The sequence below is a fragment of the Pelodiscus sinensis genome, chromosome 20 (assembly GCF_052426305.1).
Source record: "Pelodiscus sinensis isolate ZL-2025 chromosome 20, ASM5242630v1, whole genome shotgun sequence".
NCBI lineage: Eukaryota > Metazoa > Chordata > Testudines > Trionychidae > Pelodiscus > Pelodiscus sinensis.
In genome coordinates, this window is record NC_143071.1 from 28,104,727 (window position 1) to 28,125,372 (window position 20,646).

The window sequence follows — 20,646 nt, forward strand, 5'->3', positions numbered from 1 at the left end:
CATCAGCTGTTCAGCAAGTAACAGTTGGGTACAACGTGATTGGGTCCTGATTTAGGCAAGGTATTTTAGCACTTGTTTATCTTTCTGCATGTCAATAGCAGTGTTCCCTGTGAGCTGAGCACTTGGGCTACTAGCCAGGAGAGAGATTCAGGTACCACTCAGCGGATTAGCAGAGTGCCCACAGACACCCACAGTCGGTAGCATGTGTTTCTACTGGTAGTGCACATCTGCACTTAGTGCACATAACAAAATTTATGCTGCACCTGGATGGAAAAAATTAGTGGGAACATTGGTCACTACTCCCATTGATTCCACTAAAGCCCCTGCTACTACATAGACTTCAGTGCAGGGTGGTCTCCCCCATGGCTGAGGGTTCATTTTGTTCTTCCCTGTCCTAACCGGTGCTCTCTGCTCTCTCACGCCCCATGACAGCGTGGCTACAGAGGGCTCCCTGTGCTGCTGCAGGATCCAGGCAGGAACAACGTGGCCGCCTGTGCTGCTGCTGCCTCCTCACGCTTCTGGCTTAGCTGTATTTTATTTGTATTGACTACACGATTAGTTAGATAACCTCAATATAACGTCCTTAGTTGAGAATGGTCAGTGTTGAGGTAGGGGAGTTTTATTTGAATCGCCACACGAACTGTGGAGTTACAGGGCAGGAGAATTGCATCTGCTCTCTTTTGGCTTCAAACGCTGCTAACATGGTGGGTATTGAGTGTATCCGTGTGCGCGCACCTATGTGGGGACGCACGGGGTCGGGAGAGCTTGTGTGGTAGGGGCAGTGTTCGGTGGTCAGCACTCTAGGAGGGGCACAGACTCTGGATGTGCACATCAACGTTTTGCCTTCTGATTCTCCGGCTGCAGCTTAGCCCACGTCTGGCTCTGGGTGCAGCCTCGCGCCGGTGAGTGCTTTTGCCTTTCGGCACGTGGTTAACCACAGCAGCTCTTACTTGCAGCATCTTTTAGAATGCCACTTGTGGGCCTGCTGTGTCTCAAGAGCTGCAGCTCCCAACTGAGGTGCATTTCCAGGGCTGCATGGGGCCCACACACAGGGCTTGGTGTGTGCCAGCGGCAGGGATGGAGGAGTTTTGACACAGCTGTGTGGGGAAATTTTACATTGAGGCTGCCCTCTTTGTATCCGACTCTGTTAATGCTCTCGATCGCTCTCTTCCACGCATGCTGTGTTCTCTCTCTGCTTGAAAAAAACCCATTTGAATTCCTTGATGCTTGCATCGCCTGTTTGTCTTTTAGTCATTTAAACCCTCCTTGGAAAATGGAAAAGGGCAATCAGGGGCCTAGAGATGTGGGCCAGAAATTCCAGAGCAGTTCTGATTGACTAACAGCTGCATGTTGAGTTTCTGGAGTTTTTGGGACTCTTGGCTGAATATTCTGACCAGAGCAGACAAATTAATTGCTCATCATTCGCATTATTTTTATGATTGAAAAATGCTGCTGCAGTAGGAGTTCATTGTCATGCTGGGGATGTCTCTTTGTTAATGTAGCTTAACTCTCTGTATACACACAGCAGAGATTTTCCCTCTTGTCCGCCTTCTGGCGTCGATTAGCACTCTGGCTGAGCTCGGATCCTCTCCAGGATGCAGAAATGGCATGTCAGCAGTGGGGTTTATGTATTTTATTTTCTTGTTTCTGTGCAGAGCAAGATGCTGGGCTCGATGCGCTCGCCTCAGTCTTATCAAGGCAAAAACAAATGGGGCAGGAAATCGGGAATGAGCTGGAGGAACAGAATGGTAAGAACAGCGAACGTTAATTTAATACGCTAAAAAACCACACGTTTTGTCCCCTTTCTCACGTTTATTGTAGGCCCTGCAGAAAATGCACAGCATGCTGCTGCTAGCCAAACAGTGGCAAGGCAATACTGGAAAGGGTTTTGTATCAATAACTGCTTCCTTAGTGGCCATGAATACTCTAAAGCAGGGGTCTCCAAACTTTTCAGCCCGCATTAACTATCAAACAGCAGTTCGGGGGCCGACTACACACTTGAGGGCCAAATAAAAAACAATCAAAACATGGATGTTGTTTTTAATTATTTATTTAATATTATTTTATTCAGTTATTATTTAATAACACATTGATACACTACACATGAACACCTGTATTAGTGTGAATGGTGAAATTGTTTCCTGGATGCCAAAATAGCAGACATTTCTGGCTTTAGATTTGTTGTCCCTAACATCAACAGTGACCTGAGATTATCATCGGACAAGTTTGTTCTCAAATTGTTCTTCACGTATTTCATTCTTGAAAATGTTTGTTCACACAGGTATGTTGTTCCAAAGGTTGAAAGGTACCTTGATGCAAAAGTTTTGACATTAGGAAAGTCTTCCTTGGGCAAAAACTGGTAAAAACCCACCAGTCCTCTTTTAATTCGGTAAAAATATAACGTCCACGTAAGCGGCGGCTGATCTTGGCAGATTACACGTAAATTTCCGTAATTTTTTTTCCGTAGATAAAAAGGTCTCCACGGGCCGGATGAGAGGGCCTCGCGGGCCGTAGTTTGGAGACCCCTGCTCTAAAGGAAAGAATTAACTAGTGGGGTTACTTGAAAAGAGATGTATGTGTCTTGGCATGTATGATTAACAGCAGCATCTTGTGTGTGATGGTAGCCATGGGTGAATAATTTAACTTTTAGTTGTTTTGTATTTGCTTTTGGATCCCATTAGGGTTCTTCCTTTCTTGGTCTCATTAAGAACCCTTTGGTTGCCAATTAAATGGGAATGTCTGGCCAGAGATTAGAGAACAGGCATTGTGTTGTGTACAAGTAATTTGGATTTTGAGGATTTTACTAAATCGAAGGGAGGATCAAATTAAGTGAAGTATGGGGGTCTGATATTTATCTTCTCTTTAGATTCTGGTGTATAACTGTTAGCCCCTTGGATCTGGGACCATCTCTTTGTTCGGGGTTCGTACAGCACTTAACAGGAGCCCTGGTCTATGATTTGGACTACTGGGCACCAGGTGTAACAAATAGTAATCTGCTGTTTAAAGAGGCTACATCATCAATTTACTTGTCCAAAGGACACAAATTGACTCCCTAGAAAGCAAATCTTTTGGTTTCCCTCATTCCTCACAATATAGTAATGTCTGAGTTAAAACTTTGAAGATACTGCCAGTTTTGTCTGGCATGAAGATTTGATCCCCGTGATCTATTATTGGTTAATATTGTATCTAACCACTGAGAAAGCAAAGACCCCTTTACTTGCCAATTAACTGCGTACTTCAGTCTGCTTCCTCCTTGAATCTGTATCCTTCCCTATATTTTGTTAGACATGATATTGAGTATTTCCTATTAATGATTAGACCATATAAATCACAATTGGGTAGCCTCCATCTCACTTCCTGAGTAGGCATAGTAGCTTTCCCATGCTGCTGGTCTCTCTGACCAAACCAGGGGTTTGTATCCATTGTTCTGAATATCTTGCTATTTACTCATCCTCCATATTAGGAAATAGCCTTATGCAAACAGAGAAATTAGGAAAAGATGCTCAGCATAATTGTCCCCTCTGTCGCTATGTAACTAAAGAACATTTCAATTAAATAGCTAATAAGTCGTTTTAAATTCTCCATCTTTTTAAAAAAAATACAGACCAAAACCACTTTACTGTATTTACCTGTATTCAAGTAACAGACTCCTGAAGAGAAGCTACTTTTCCGATTCTAAATGAAACATCAGTCTTTGACATCTTGCAACCGGGGACACGAGTTGTCTTCTCTTTACATTTGTTATAAAGGTGAACAGGTCTTCAAAACTCTCCTGTGTCTGTTCTCTCGTGTGCGGCTTTGGGGCTCTGTACGTTGGTAACAGTAAGTGTACCCTGTTTTTAGTATAGAGCTCTTTCTAAACAATGAAGACTCAAAACACTTCATTGAAATAGGCAGGTTATGTAAACCTATTTTACAGATTGGGAAACTGAGGCACATTGGTTTGTCTTGTTTTAGCTTCTGCCAGTAAGAGTAGAGTTGAACCCCAGGAGTCCTGACTCACCATCCCTTCCTCCAGCTACTGGACATCGCTCCTTCAAATGTCAAGTCAGAATGACAAGCGTTGCTCAAGAGTTGCATGTGACAAATGGCGACCGTCGCTCACTTGTAGCTAGGCATCTAGGAGATTGGACGAGGTTCCATGTTTGAAAGGAGAATGCTAAAACTGCCTCTCAGTCCCTGTTCATTGGTATCTTGGAATCCTCAGGATACCCTGGGATTTATATAGCATACTTTAACCGTAGATTTCAAAACGCTTTGCAAAAGTGGGGTAGTTGAGGCACTGAACAAGTAATTTAGCTTGTCTCTGCCCCACAGTGAATCATGGCAAAGCTAGACTCTCGTGCTTTATTTTCTACTTTGGTTCTTCCCAGGATATGGAGCAAAGTAGCTGGCCATTCCATGCTGCTGGCCCACTGGGAGAGCAGAAATCCCTTGCCTGTGTTGTCCAGTGGCTTCCTTCCCTTCTACACGTTGTATGTAACTCTCAATAGACTCTTCTCCGGTGCTTTGCTGGTGTTTGGTCACCTATTATACAGTTAAAATGGACAAATATAATTGCCCTGTAATCTTCACAGTATTCAGAATCCTTTCCTTCTTGAGGCTGAGTAGCGATGGCATCATACATACTTTGGTGAGACATCTTCAAAGCTAAATCAATATTTTTGTACTAGAGTCAAAATTTTTGTCAAACTATACACTTCTGTGGGCAGCTCGTTTTCCGGATCGCTAAGCTAGTCTGTTTTGGGAGTTCCTGCCTCCTAGAACTAGGCTGAGGTCTGTTCCTCACTTGTAAATGAGTTGGAATTAAATATTTAGTGATTAAAACTTCATCTGCCTTATAATTGATCTAACTTCTTACATTCATACTGACCCACCTCTCTGAATGTTGTTGGTTAACCATTTCCCATGCAACCTAGGTTTATGGGCAAGCCACTGTTGCTAACTGCTCTCTACTAGCAGCAGTTCAGACGGGGGAGGAAGAAGATGGACAGAATAGGTAATCATAAATTGATCCTTCCCCTGTTACTCATTCCAGCTTTTGACAAACAGAAGCTAGGGATGCCATTCCTACCCATCCTGGCTAATAGCCTATCTTCCATGAATTTATCTTGTCCTTTTTAGAACCCTGTTAAAGGCATAGTCATCACACCATCCTCTGGCAAGGAGTTCCACAAGTTGACTCTGCGCTGCGTGAAGAAAAACTTCCTTTTGTTTTAAATCTATCTATTAATTTCATGTGGTGATCTCTAGTTCTTATGTTACCGGGACAAATAAAGAACTTTTCCTTAATCACTTTTTCTACCCTAGTCATGATTTTATAGACCTCTATCATATCCCCCCTTAATCTCTTCTTTTTTTTAAGATGAAAAGTCTCATCATTCCTTACTCAAGTACTGTGGTATTCTGTGTTCTAGAAATAGGGTGCCTAAATGTTTGCCAGCTGGACTGTATCCCTGCTTTAGATGTGCTTGGACATTCAATGTGTGTGTGTTATTTTGTGTGACGCTGTTGTGAAGAGCAAAGCGGAAATAATACCAAGAGTTGCTGCTGTTCAGAGAATGGACCTAGGAGTCTGGTCACCTTGATTAGTAATGAGAGGTCTAGGGGATAAGTGACGAGGATTCCCATTGTTACTTCTAAATCTGACCTCAGAAGCATTTCTGCACATCATTTATCGCCAGGCTTCTGACTGCTAACCGAGGTGATCAGATGAAGACCCTTTTGATGAGGTAATGAAAGTGCATTAATTTTGGGGAATGCTTTCAGAAACTCTGACTTTCAAATGCTTTCAAACCCTCCGAGATTTGTTACTTTTCACAGTCAGATACTCATGTGAGCGGATAGTACTGGAAATACATTATTTAAAGTGGACATAGGAGTAATCTGTGTTTGCAGCTAATGTTTTTGTTTGTTATGAGAATTTTCTGAATGCTGTGTACAGTTTATGACTAGCCAGTATGTTAACTAAAATGTTTCCAAGGATCTTTTCTGAAGTAATTGATCTGTCTGAAGTTAACTTTCAGTTATGCAAAGGTGTCCTCCGTTAAGACATTTTATGGGTCAAATTTCCAAAAGGAAAAAGCTTGGAAGTTGAGAGTTTAGTGTCTTGTAAATATTAAATTTGCCCCCGTGCGCCATCCATGTGACAAACGGACAAATTCTCTACCAGTGCAAATACAGGGGCTTCAGTACAGCTATGCTAACAGACAATTTGGCCCAGAATTCTGCTTGTCTACCACAATTACTGCCCTTGTTTATCATCTCCCATTTTATCAATAGTAGTGAAAATGTTGTAATTGGAACTTCAACAATGTTGCTGAGCCATACAGTGAAAGGGAGTAAACCGTACCAGAACACACACCGTGAATCCTCAGCTGGATGGTTCAGCCATGCTGATCGAGAACGGGTTAATTTTTTCCTCTTGATCACCAGTTTAGATTCAGGTTTATTAGTAGCAGAAGCCATTCCCATTTTAGGTGCACATGACACAGATCAGTCTTGCGCTACAAGCTCCCAGCTGATACTAATTAACCATCACTCTGACCCTGAGGCTTGGCTGGGAGTTGAGTGATGAGGTGGTCATTTGCATTCTTTGTTGACTTAGCTTGGTAGGACAGTGTGGAGAAAAGTCCCTGCTGCTGCCTCTCCTGTACCGTTCTGTCGACACAAAGGATGGCATGTGGCATCCTGAGGTTTGTCGGCCCAGCACTTTCCACTAGAATTAAATCCATTCCTTGTAACTGAACCAGTCTGTCTCTGAAAGCCACGGGGCTACGTATTGCTGAGATGCTTCCCCACTGCGGTGATGGATGCTATCGCAACCCCAGAGCTAGATGGAAATGAGCACTTGGTTTTTCATCAGTAGGACTTTCAAGGCTTGTAAGTAGCCTGGTGCACACTGTAGCATGTGTAGGCCTCATAGAATTGTAGTACATTAGAGTTGGAAGAGCCCTCAGGAGTCATCGAGTCCAGCCCCCTCCCCAAGGCAGGACCAATTCCAACTCAATCATTCCAGCCCGGGCTTTGAGAAACCAGGACTTAAAAATTTCTAAGGATGGAGATTCCACCCCCTCCCTAGGGAACCCAGCCCAGTGCTTCCCACCTTCCTAGGGAAAGAGTTTTTCCTAATATCCAACCTAGACCTCCCCCACTGCAACTTGAGCCCATTGCTCCTTGTTCTGCCACCACTGAGAACAGCCTCTCTTCGTCCTCTTTGGAACCTCCCTTCAGGTAGCTGAAGGCTGCGATCAAATCCCCCCTCACTGTTCCCTTCTGCAGACTGAATAAGCCCCAATCCCTCAGCCTCAATCCCAATCCTCATAGGTCATGTGCCCCAGCCCCCTAGTCATTTTCATTGCCCTCCGCTGACCTCTCCCCAATTTGTGCACATCCTTTCTGTAATGATGGCCTCACCAGTGCTGAACAGAGGGCAATAGTCAGTTCCCTCAATCTGCTGGCAATGCTCCTACTAATGCAGCCCAGTGCGCCATTCGCCTCTTGGCTACAAGGGCACCCTGACGACTCTCATCCACCTTCTCATTGACTTTAATCCCCGGACTTTTGTTGTTGTTATTGCAGAACTGCTGCTTACCAGTCGGTCCCCAGGCTGTAGCAGTGCTTGGGATTTTTCCATCTTAAGTGCAAGACTCTGCACTTGTCCTTCTGGAACCTCATCAGATTTCTTTTGGCCCAGTCCTTTAATTTATCTAGGTCAGTCTGAACCCTGGATCTGTCCTCCAGCGTATCTCCCTCTCCACCAGTTTAGTGTCGTCCGCAAACTACCTGAGGGTGGAATCCATCCCATCATCCTGATCGTTAATGAAGATGAAGAACAAAACCAGACCCAGGACCGCGCCCTAGGACGGTCCGCTTGATACCGGCAGCCAGCTGCACATTGAGTTGTTGATCACTCCCCATTGAGGCTGACGGTCTAGCCAGCTTTCTGTCTGCCTTACAGTCCATTTATTCAATCCAGACTTCCTTCACTTGCTGGCAAGAATACTCTGGGAGACCTTATCAAAAACTTTGCTAAAGTCCAGGGTCTATCACATCTACCGCTTGCTTATATTCACAGAGCCAGCCATCTCCTCATAGAAGGCAGTCAGGTTGGTCAGGCATGATTTGCCTTTGGTGAATCCATGTTGACTGTTCCTGACCACCTTCCTCTACTCCAAGCCTTTCAGAACGGATCCTTGCAGACCTGCTCCATGATTTTTCCAGGGACTGAGGTGAGGCTGACTAGCCTGTAGTTCCCCAGATCCTCCTCCGTCCCTTTTTAAAAGACGGGCCCTATGTTTGCCTTTTTGCAATCATCAGGGACCCCTCCCCTCTCCCAGACCGCCAAGGTTTTAAAGATAACAAAGAGTCACAGATGACTGTGTCTACTCTGATCTAGTCAATAACAACTACTAGAGAACTCAGCTGAAATTAGGGCTGTACTTGCATGTAGTAAGAGACAGTCCCTGTTCTCAAGAGCGTACAATCTAAATAAGCCCGGGTGCAGGGTCCAAGAAAGGAGGCACCGTGTGTGGCACAGAAAGGTTGAGTGATTGGTCCAAAGTCCTACAGGAAATTGCGACCGAGGTGGGAATTGAACTGAGACCTCTTGTGTCCCAGTTCCCTGTCTTACCCCGAAGCCTGTGTTTCTTTTGGTACGGCTATAGTCCTCTCACCGAGCAAACATTTGTGGGATGAAATAGCTCCATTTGCAGGTTGTTTTCATGGCTGTTGCATACAGTAACACCTCAGAGTTTCAAGCACTAGAGCTGTAAACTGGCCATTCAACCGCATACCTCGTGTATTTCTACTCTCAAAATCAGGCAGCAGAGACCCAAAAAAAAAAAAAAAAAAAAAAAACCCAACCCAAAATCAAATATAGTTCAGTACTTAGTTAAGCATAAACTACTGGGGAGAGGAGGGGGGAAGCATTTGTCTTTTGCAGAGCAGTGTTTCAGAGCTGCATGAAGTCAGTGTTCAGTTTTCAACTTTTGAAAGAGCACCCGTGACCTTTTGTTCAGAGTGACGAAATGTTGAAGTGACGAACAGCCTCCATTCCTGAGGTGTTTGTAACCGGGAGGGTCTACAGCAATTCATCAGAAAGTGGAATCCTGATGTAGTTTTACTTTTCTGTGTCGTAAGAGCATTGTTCTATAGTCAAAACCAATTAGCTTTATTTATATTTATACTGTATATATATAGGTAGAGATGATGTATGTGCTCTGAACACTGGGGAATTGTGCTTTGGGGCATTATCTCATTGTTAGCTTTAGCTTGGTTACATAAAAAATGATTTAAGATACACTCTTTAAAATGTTAACAATCGTGTTTAAACAGTATTTGTTTCCTTCATTTAGGATCTGATTGTGCAAAACTTGGAGTTGCTTCCGAAAGGAGTTGAGTTCTCTCAGCTCCCCTTGTCTCTGGGATTTGAGGGTTCTCAGTAGATATGTGAAAATTAGATTAATCAACTAATCGAATAGTCGATGGAATTTCCGTCAACTATTCAATGAGTCAATAAGGGTGCTTCCGCTTTGAAACGTACGAAAGCTCCAGTGGGCACTCTTGTGCATTCAAAAGTGGAACCCATCTGCTGCACGAAGCTGGAGCTGGGGGGAACTGGCTTTCTGGTGCAGGCAGCAAGGTGTGGGGAGCGACTAGTCGATTTGTCAGTTACATTCCTAGGTCTTAAGAGCTGCTCCACATCTTGCAGGATCAGACTCAAAATAATTTCTTGAGGCACCTGGACTTTGCCGTGAGCGGTGCAAGTACAGGGCAGCCGCACAGCTGGCATCTCTCCTGCCACTGGCTACACAGCTGTCCCCTGCTCCTCCCAAGTGCTGTCCCCCCTGTTCACCACCTCCTGGCGAGCAGGGGGCAGCTGGGGGATGGGGCTTGGGTCTGCTGGAGCCCATGCTGAGCCTGTAGGCGGGGGCAGGGCAGCTGAGGGATGGGACTGGATGTGGTCCTCCGGCCCATGCTTCTGTGTCTTGCCTGCTCCCTTCGGGCTGCCAGTGAGGGTTGGTTTGTGTGGACATTGCTACCTCGCAGTGCCTGTCTAGCCCCGTGTAGTGAAAGCACTGCTGGAAGCTGGGGGTGCATGGCACTGCAGCCCCGTAGAGCCATGTTTGCAAGATGGGGGCCCAGCAAATGAGGGACACGCAACGAGAGGCCACCTGGGAAAGGTCTGGTTTCAGTCGGGGCCTTTCCAACTCTTTTTCTCATGACCCAGGTGACCCATTTGGCGAGTGGGGACTGAGGATGAGAGCTTTCAGGTGTGGGGGGGTCAGGACTGGGGCTGGAGGGCTTGCAGCGGGGGGCTAAGGCAGCTTCCTGCCTCTCCTGGTACCACAGACCAGGCTGCCCCCAGAAGCAGCCAGCAGCAGCCTCCCAGCCAGTGCTCAGGTCAGGGACAGTGCGTGGAGCCGTGTACACTCTCTCCACCCATACACACATGCACCAAGGAGCTGGGCCTGCTGCTGGCTGCTTCTGGGGCGCAGTGCTGTCTGCGGGGCCAGGCAAGGAGCTGCCTTCACCCTCCCGACTCATCGCCTGATCCCTGTACAGCCAAAAGACCCAGGGCCTGACATTCCACCCCCCACGACTTGCCGTTCGAACCCCTGGTTTAAGTGATGTGCCTAGCAACACACAGTTGCAAAGGCAGAAAAAGAATCCAGTTCTCCCTGTCAGCATTCAACTGTCTCACATGTCTGTCCTCTCTCTTCCTGCACCCCCCTGAGAATCTCTCTTTTCAGCGCTCCTGCCTGGGAGGTGGGAGTAGAGGAGGGGGGCGCGGACGGACGTTTCTTGTGGGTCAGACTAGCTCTGCTTTCCTGGACTTTCTGGTTGGTAGGTTGACTCTAACCCCACTTGTGCTCAGACACTGCTCCTCCTCTGAGTTGGCTGGATGCTGGCAGCCACCCAGCCACACCCGCTGCTGCTCCCTCCAGCCAGCACAGCCCCGGTCACTCTGCTCTCTCCATGCGGGTTGCCTAGCAGAATGGATCTCCCCTTGGCTTCCAAGCACCTCAGGGACAACGGGCCGCTCCCTGAGTCACTAGCACGCACGCACTAGGGAGCAAGCGACACTCCACCAGGAATTCACAGCGTTCGCTGCGAATTGCACTTCGTACCATCTTGTGGTCCCTAACCCTACTAGCGTCACAGCCAGCCGTCGGCTTCTGGGGGGAAGCAGCAGGCATGGCCTGGGTGTCTAGGGCACAGATATTCTGCCCAGATTCCCCATCTTCTTATGATCGCGGACGATGGTCTGAGGAAGCAAAAGGCCCAAACCCAATCCCTATACAGGCCACGTGTGATGGAATCGCATGGCTCAGTGCGACTGGCACTTGAGTTTTGTGTCTCAGCCCTTCAGAATCCGGCTGTGCAGCATAGGAGGAAAGAGCTTTTCCAAAGCTTGGTGTCATCTCTTTCGTCACTCATCACGTGTCGTTTCTCACATGTGCACTCGCACAGTCCCTTCGCACAGCCGAAGGGCTGGCCACTCACATTTGCCTTGCCTCAAGGCCCCAAAGATTCTGACTAGCGTGAGATGAAGGAATAATCCCAAAAGATCTCCTCTCTTGGTGGGAGGTGCACACTTTCCAGCTACAGAGAGTGCAGGTCTGGGGAAAGAAACCAGAGTGAGCCATAAATATAAAGCAGGACAGATGCACGCATGTCGTCATGGCCACCTGAAATGAAGTGGGCAGTTGAGAGGAGCAGGCAGAGTAGGTGTGCTGTAATGAGCCATGAAACCAAGTCCCTGTTGAGTCCGTGGTTTCTGGCGTCCAGCAGAGTTAGGAATTGAAGTTCTTCGTCTCTTGAAAGTATTGTGCTGCTTTCCTTGTGAGGACAAGTACTGAAAGATCAGCCATCAGGTGATGGCTCTGGAAAGGGTTTGTTCCAGGCCGATACCACGATTTTGTTTTTATCTTTCTGCTGTGCAAGTTCATTTGAGGTGTAACGATTGGCTGGCCTCAGCCTCAGCCACGTAGTAATACTGTTTCTTCATTGCTTGAACACTGATATTGTGCCTGGCCGCCATATGGTATCTCTGATGTAGTCCTGGCCCCATTGGCTGTGCAGTGTAAATGGATGAACAAGTGGGAAACAATTCAGATGCATAAAGCGCCGCCTGACCCGAAGGTGGATTCTTCCCCCAGTTTTGCAGCAGAGTTTGCACATGATTGTGCTACAGAGCTCCAGGGAGACGCTGCATGGGCCAGGTGCTGCGAGCAGGGTTTTCACAGCCCTCCACACCAGCATTGAGGAGGGAGTTGCAGGGCAGGGCAGCCTGGCAGGATGGCCAGAGAAGTGGCGCCATGCGGGAGGAGGAAGGTGTGCGCTGAGGCTGGAGGTCAGAGGGAGATGGACAGTAGAGAGCATGAAGTCTCTAGGGAAGAACTTGAATTCAGTGTCGAGGGGTGTTAGTAGGACTCAGGGAGGCGGCTGATACGGTTCAGACCCAGTCGGGTTAGGAGCCCTCTCCAGACGGACAGTCGGAGCGTTCCAGCCCATTTCCACCACTGAGCCATTCCCAAAAACACAACTGGATCCTCCGGTTCCCAGTTGCCAGCATTCTTCCCTCATCCTTTCCACAGTGAACATGTGGAACATATGGAAGCACTTCAGTAATCAGCGCCTCGCTGGCCCAGAAAGCTGAACCCAGGGACTTCTTGTAATGTTCCAACCAGGGCGCGGGATTCAGCCGGACAAACCTGGCCCTTCTACTAACGCCTTGTGTCTGAACCCAACTCTTCGTCATGCAGCACTTGAACAGAAGATAGACTTTACGAGCCCTGTAATGTTCGGAGTGATCTGCTTTCCGAACCAGCCTGGATGTCAAAATGACCCCAGGAGTAGTGATTTCTAGCTTGAGCATACGTGAAATTAATTGGTGCTAGATATCAGTGTAATTAGAGCAGCACGGAGCACAAGTGTTTGCTTAAACTAAATTGTATATATTGGTTGTAAACAGACGTGAGGCTAATGTGACCAGACAAAAGGATCCCATGTGTTTCTAAAGTGCTGTAAGTGAAGGTTGTAAAGAGGCAATGCTGGGGTAATTTAAAAACACATAACCGAGTAATTGCATTAGGGTTCTGATTTGTTACCTAGCATCATGGCCTGGCGTTATGTCATAATGCAGACTTGGCATTATGCTGGATCTGTTACAAATGAAATACAGGGCGCCCTTGTGATTCGCTGAATTGCTATGGGATTTTGCATATTCACAGACCTCTCCCATCCCCAGGCTCTGCCCCTTCTGCCACCACCCTGCCCTCTCCCGCCATTGCCCAGAGTCCCCCAGCGTGGATGAGGGATGGACCTCTGGGGGAGCCTGTTGCTGGGAGACAGCAGCATTCAGTCCCCCTCCTCCCTTCCCTGCCCCCGCACTCACCACGGTGGCCAGGAGCCATGGGAGCTCATTGCAAGGTCTGGGAGACATGGGAAATGGAGCCCTCTCTCCCCAGTATTCACAGGTTTTGCCATTTGTGGTGGTGTCAGAAGGTATCCCCCACCGATGGTGAGCTTCCAGTGGAAGGCAAGTTCAGATAATGAAATGCCGATTTGTCATTCATCTGGGTAGAGTCAGTCTGTGGTGGACTTGGACCCCGTTGGTGATCACTAACATAAATAGATGAACATATAGATAGAGTTTCCTCCCCAAAAGAGAATCCATAACCCCCCCTGCACTTAGATGCTTTATTGTGAGGAGTGTGGTTAGCATATATCTTTGTACTGCCTTAGAGCTGCAGATGACCAGCTGGGGGGGGAGGGGAAGGTGGACGTTAGGCCCTTTCCAATAATTTCCTTCTGTTTCCACCCGCATCGATCAGTTCCACTGGGCGTTGGTGTAATTCTGTTGGTTGCCTCAGGCATTTTGAGTAGAGTGGGTTTTAGTACTGCTTAGCTAACAGTTAACGCTACAGACAGTGTATCATGGTTCTCTGCTGGGCCAGAGATGATGGTGATCCCTTGTTCTGGAAGCAGACAAAACTAAATCATGCCCCTTTGATCTCTCCCGGTGGAGCATCTTAGCATGTCATGGTGAGGTAGGTTGCAGGTCAGCTCAGATCATGGCATCTTTGATGATGCAACTGAGTGGAAAAACATCCTCAGAGGCAAGCCTTACAAATGCACAGCTTGCGGCATTCTGAAACAGGCTGCGATGCAGCAATAAAATGAAGACGGGCAATCGTTATTGGGGGATTCCTTAATTTCTGAGTCCTTGACTTTACAGGCTTAGCACTGGTTTCATGTCGCTGCTTTGTATGGAACTCCAGATCGTCTGGTTACCTGCCTTTGTTTTTTGAAAGTTAACTTGGAATTTCCGTCTCTCATATCTACGCCCTGCTACCTAGAAACAGGAGTTTAGCTGGTGTTTCTAGAGAACCTGACCTTTTGCTAAGGAAATGAGCAGTGTGAATTGAACTGTAAGTGGCATTCCCAAACTTGATATTTTTAAAAGAATAGATAATCGGTGTGTGGGTGGGGGGGGGAGGGGTGATTTCTTTTTAGCTGAGCAGTGATGCTCTTCTCCCCTCCCCTCCCCTCTCCCTCCCCTCCACTGCAATAGTTATTAAAATAAGTACTCTGTACAATACTGTTCTGCCTCGCTCAGACCCCTGGCCTGCCGCTAGGAGGCAAAGATTTTTTGTAGAAGGTCTGAGTTTGATTCAAAGCCAGCAGTAGGTACGAGATCCTGCTCGCTCTTACTCAGGGGCAGCTGTGGAATAACTGGAGGTATAATGAGGTCCACTGTATTTCTTCCACTGGCTTACAATTGTTTGATTCATTATAATAGGGAGCATATGGTAAAGTCTGCCCTTGAATGAAATCCATTGGGCTTGTGCATTGTCCTGTTCGTGTGTTAAATTGATGCTCTGATTGTTTACTGAAATGCCTAAGGGATGCTTTATTATGGCATTCCCATTCCTAATGCGTTTGTCAGGCAAGGTTAGTTTGAAGACCTCTCCTCTGCCAAGAGCTGATACATAATGCACAGTAACTCTAGTGACTAAGATTAGTTGAAAATCTTTGTGCCAGACCAGAATTAGGGGCTGCATACTTATGTTAAAGAGTGTAAATTAGCATTTGATTGGATATGCTCTTTATTTTAGGGTCTGTCTGCACTACCAAGTTTTGTCAGCAAAACGTATGTTGACACCCAAAAGTCGACAAATTAAAAATCGCCAGAGCGTGTTCATACTTGCTCCCTCTATTGATGTTCATGTCCGCATTCAGGGCACCGTCACAGGCAGTGTGCACAGTGCACTGTGGGTATGTATCCTGCAGTGCAGTGTTGTGGGAATGCAGAGCTGAACACATTTTGGGATTCTCTCCAAGTTCTCCCACAGCCACCTCAGCACTGGGAGCAGCATCATGAGCTGATCTGGGAGCTCTCTGTGCTGTAGAACGTCAAAGCAGCACAGCTGTCTCTCCAGTCCTCCCTGCAGCCTTAGTCTGCCTGGAGCTGTGTTCCAGTCCCCGGCAGAACAGGAGCATTCCATTGATTTGCTCTTAAGCAGCGCAGCACGCTCAGCTGTCAGATGCTTCCGTGAGCTTTGAGAGGGGAGGGGTGCATGCCTGCAGGGCAGCAGAGATCAAAACACTGAGCAGAGTCAGTAGAGCAGGCATTGTGGGATACTGCTGGAAGCCAGTTTCGTTGGCAAAACAAATAGCAGTGTCTACACTGGCTCTTTGTTGAAAATAAATGGAGAGGAAAAGAAAAGTCTCATCAGGATGGAGGTTTTTTGTCACCAAAACTGAGTGTTTTCCCTGACAAAAGTTACATTGTGTCCCCTCTCAAAAGGCAGTCTTTGTCAACAAAACTTAATAATCTTGAGAGCACCGCTTTGTGTCTACATTGGCAACTGAACAACAAAGCTTTTGTCTTTCATAGGTGTTAAAAAGTCACCCCCCCCCCCCTTAGTGTCTCCTGAAAGACACAAATGTTTCTGAGGGCAAGCGTTGGTGTGAACAGCCCTTTGTTGGCAGGATAATGCTGCTCGCTGGGGGTGGAAGATTTTTGTCCACAGAAGAGTCAACAAACAGTGGCTACACCGCAGCTTTTAGAGGGATGGCTGTAGCAAAGCCCAAGCAGTAAATAGCTGCACAAGCTGAAGGTCTATCTGCCAGTGATAGGTAGATACAAAAGACTAAGGCACGGAAGGCTAATGAGATCCAGGACAACACCTGGTGAGATGCCAAGGACTCCTGACACTCTGCTGCTGGGAAGGGGAGGATTCTGGGATTTCTAATAGTGTCTTTTAGCCACTGGCTAGAGTAGGTGTCTTCATGCTGCATTTTCAATTAATTCTGCTCTCTGAGCATCCTGTATGTTGTGACAGGGAAGTGGGTAGTGAGGGGTTTTTTCTCTAAACCTTCGGCCACATTAGATGAGCAGCAGTCACATGAAATTGACGTAATTATTGGTAATTTCACTTTTGCTGCCATGGTTCTGAAAGCCAAGGAAACTAATAAGAGTCTCGTTAATTTCACACCTTTGCTGTTTGGCAGAACTAAAAGCAGCAACATATGGGATAGGTGCTTTACAGCTTCACCTTGTGCGTGTGTGTATCAATTTATACCCCGTGCACATGCGAAATTCATGTTCAGAATTGCTACAGCCAGAGCTTTCTTTGTAAGGGCGAGCACGGTGCTGGTCTCCTCACGCAGCGTCCATTTCTTTTGACAGTGGAATCGAATTCAGTAAAGTCACAAAGGGCAGGCAGGCGGCTCCCTCCTGGCCCTGAAGCACAAGAAGGGCTGGCAGCGCAGAGCTGAAGCCCAGGCAGTCTCAGGACACTGGGGGATCCCCACTCAATGGGGGAGGGTGGCGGTGGAGCATGGGTAGGGCCAGCCAAGCCATTGGGAAGACATTGCCTTTCATACCTGCCGCCCATGCCAGTTTGTGCCAAATCTCATGGGGCGTGCAATACCACATGAAAGTAAAGGGGCTTAGACGTGTTCCACAAGACAAGGTTGGTTTTGAGCCAAGTCATGGGAGGCTAACAACACGTGCCCATTACCACCTGCAACCACATTTTCCCTCCCATTGGGACCTTTTGCTCAATGCCAATCTGCTGCAGGGACTCAAAGAGCACCCCCCAGTGTGTCACTCCTTGAGTCGATGCAACCTGGCGGTGAGGATGCGCTCCGTTGACCAGAGCCACCTAGTGGGGTCGTGCAAAATCTCATTTGTTAAATCAGACACTCAGTCGAATTAAAGCAGGTGGGCCTAATTTTGTAACATAGACGCTCCCAGACCAAAATTCTTCTCTCTTGGAGCTGAGGATGGAATCTTTTGCTGATAGTAGATCCTAATCCAACTCCCCAGAGTGATTGTGGTGGTAGACCTAGGGATTCAGGTGAAATTAGAGCTTGGGTTTTTTGGGATGTAAAGTGTGTTTAATTTTAAAAATTAATTTAAAAATCTTAAATATACTCTGTATTCCCAGACCACACGTACATTAACATGGAGGTAAATTTCAGCAGACATGTCAGTAATTTAGGGTATAAACGAATTATTGAGCAAGTACAATTTTCTCAGAACCAAGCATTATAAATCCAAGAATTTCAGAGTTAAATTTAACAAATATTCATCACATTAAGGCAGGTTTCCCTTTTGGCCTTCCCTGTTGAGTAGATCTGATGCAGCATATGGCATTTGAAAAGAAACATTAATCTTAATGGTTGTGTTTTCTTCTGTTCCTCATAATTGAAGAGGCTGGCAACTCAAAGTATTGCCCTCTTTCAAAATGTCTGCCGCTATTCACTGTTCTCAGCAGGACGGAGGCCATGGCTGTTCTGAGTTAAGAGGTCCTTTTCAAAATGCCCATCATCTTTGATGTTCCTAATGGGACTGGGACAACACACTACAGAGTGAAAGACAGCAGCCATTTTGAAATGGGACATTTCTTCGTGAGTGTCTCAGGGAGAGCATTATTCTTAGCTTTTGCTGAAAGGGAGGTGTTCGACTGTAAAGAATAACAGAAAAAGCCTATTAATCCAAAAAGTTTTCCAAAAACAACCAATTGCAGTAGATCTATTCAATTATTGTTTGGTGGTGTGTTTTTTTGTTTTGTTTTTTGTTTTTTTAAAGATCGATGACTACCTGAGATGAGATCATTCAGGACCAAAAAAAGAAAGTCTGAGACAGACCCTAAATTTCCTTACAGCGTTTACTTTTTAAAATTTTTACTTGTAAAATGATTCCAGATTTACTTGTAAATTCTCAGAATTCATCTCATACTTGCCCCCAAATTACACCACTTATTGTTTAAGATCTGTCATACTTCATAAAGAGTTTGAATCTCTTTTTAAGTGCGAATCTCAATTTGCCCATAACTCTGTTAAAGCTGCAGCCAGGGCCTCCGTAATAAGACAGAAGTTAAAAGTTTCATGCATGAAGTACTCACGAATAACTCCTGGCCCTACAGCTGTGTGTCCAGATGACATTTACTGACAACAACCACTGGGATACAAGACCTGATTAAGTGGGTCTCAGTTAGTAGGATAACTCAGGTATTTTGTTGGAATGAAGACATTAGATATTCTCCAGGACTCGGGAACATTTTCAGTGTATTGGAAATAGAAAATCAGTAGGCCTTGTTTGAATAAAAAACCATGAGAATTAGTGTGGGAATTGGGGAATTCTGTGGCCTGGCTTGTCATCCAAGCCATTAACATTTTCCATGCTCCTAAATTGTGTCTGCCTGACCGTTTATTTTGTGGCGTTAGAAGGAAGATTAAGAAAAACAGGATTTCTTCCCCCAGGATTGCTGGGAATTGTACAAGTCACCCAGTACTATAAGTTTTAAAAACTCCTGGTATGATAAGTTTAAAAGAACTCTTAATAGGGACTAAACAGAATAGGGGGCTGTTGGCAGAAGATTGTAAATAGAGATTGTTCTTTCCTCTCTCGCCTCCCCCCAGATTATCTGTATTATATGGTCATTCCCCACCAAAACGCACATTCAGTAGAGAAGCAATTCTTCAGCTATGTCCTGTAAAAACATTTCACACACTGGTCAGCACTATTGACTTTAGCAACAGATTTGTTTTTGGAAAGGGGGCGGGGGAGGTTTCAAATGAAGCTTGCTAATAATAATGATAAGAAAATAAACTTCAGGCACTGAAAAATGGCAGCCGGACCCTCTCTCTGTAACCTGAGTTACTGAGTCCTACTCAGTGTAAGATTAACATTAGAAATGGATATTGGACTTGTGGCGAATACTCTGGCGGAGGGGCAGGTATGCCTCACATGGCACTTCACATTAGAAAACTCTGCTGGGCCCATTTAGGTTACCAAGCTGAGTGCTGGAAGGGCTCCACCCACACAAAGAAAACGAGTCGTATTTGGCAGTGGGCATCTGCCACTGGTCCTACACCTGCGCCTGGTGTTGGGCCCAGCTCCTAGTCTCAATGGGTTGAAATTGTTCATAAAAACTGTAGCAGGTAGGCAGTCCCAGCAAGCCCCTCACCCGCTCTGCAATGGGGGCAAAGGATTTGTTCCTCTGCTCACACTGCTGAGGTGTTTTCAGTGTCTGCTGAAGGGCTGGGAGTGAACCTTCATGCACTCACGTAGTCAGGGTCTGCTTGTCCTTGCACTAGAGATGAAGCCGTAGAAGGAGATCAGTTCAGTGCAAGTTGCTGTTCGTGTGCACTTTAACTTCCATACAGTTTTGGGGAGCTTACAGATACCCTGAAAGACTGGACTGTGATTGAATGTTCATTTGCATCCTGAGCGTGAAACCCGTCTCCCCCTCGGGGAAGGGAAAAGGAGTCTCCAGCTGGAATTCAGGATGTTTTATCGAGTAAATGAGCAGTGTCATGGTTGTGTTGCAATCTCGCTGGCAACACAACTGGTGTTTTGAGAGGAAGCAGCCGTTTCATATACACTTAACCTGCCTCCCCACACAATCCTTCATCTTTTCCCAGGGGGAGAGAAGCAAAGAATAAACAAGTTAAGGAGGAGAGTTAAATAAAAAACCTGCATTTTGTCCTTTAAAATAGGGATGTTAGTGAGTGGTCGAGGGGAGTACTCCACAGCTCGCTTCCCCCCTTCCTTGCTGCTTCTGTAGGAGAGGCAGCAAGGGGGAGGGAAACAGGAGCAGGTGCTGGGGGGACCCAAGCCAGTTCCCCCATCACCATCTCCACAGTGCTGCCTCCCCTCCCTCCTGCCTCTGAGGCAGGAGGGCAGGATAGGGAGGCTGTGGTGGGTTGTTCTGGCAGCAGCCCCTGTCCACGGGGTCCCAGTGGGGAGCTTTGCGCCACCACAGACAGGCTGATCCAGTAGCAGTCCCTGGCCGCGGATAGCCCTGGCCGCCACAAACAGGGGTTGCTGGACTCTATGTGAGCTGGCACTGGGCAGTCCTGGCTCGCGCTGGTTCGGGACGCTGAATCTCTGCATTTGAAATGTAGTAAGAGCTTGGTAGCTCTTACTAGATTTAAATGCAGCCCCGCAGCCCAGGTGGCTCCCGGAGCTGGTGCAAGCCAGGACTGCTATGTCCCAGCTTCAGCCGGCTGTGGGAGCTCCCCCTGCTTCAGCTCTGCAGAGCGGCTCCTTATCCACTAATCATGTCGTCAATACAAATTGTATTGACTACACGATTAGCCAGTTAACTGCAATTTAACACC

At 46.7% G+C, this 20,646-nt stretch overlaps 1 protein-coding gene across 1 annotated transcript in view; it reads left to right on the forward strand.

Moving 5' to 3' along the window:
* Window positions 1-20,646, forward strand: part of STX8 (syntaxin 8) — a 135,523-nt gene that overhangs the window by 22,758 nt on the left and 92,119 nt on the right. The window contains exon 6 of the mRNA XM_075903484.2: window positions 1,656-1,748. Coding sequence (XP_075759599.1) covers window positions 1,656-1,748 — 93 coding nt within the window. The remainder of the gene's footprint in view (window positions 1-1,655; window positions 1,749-20,646) is intronic.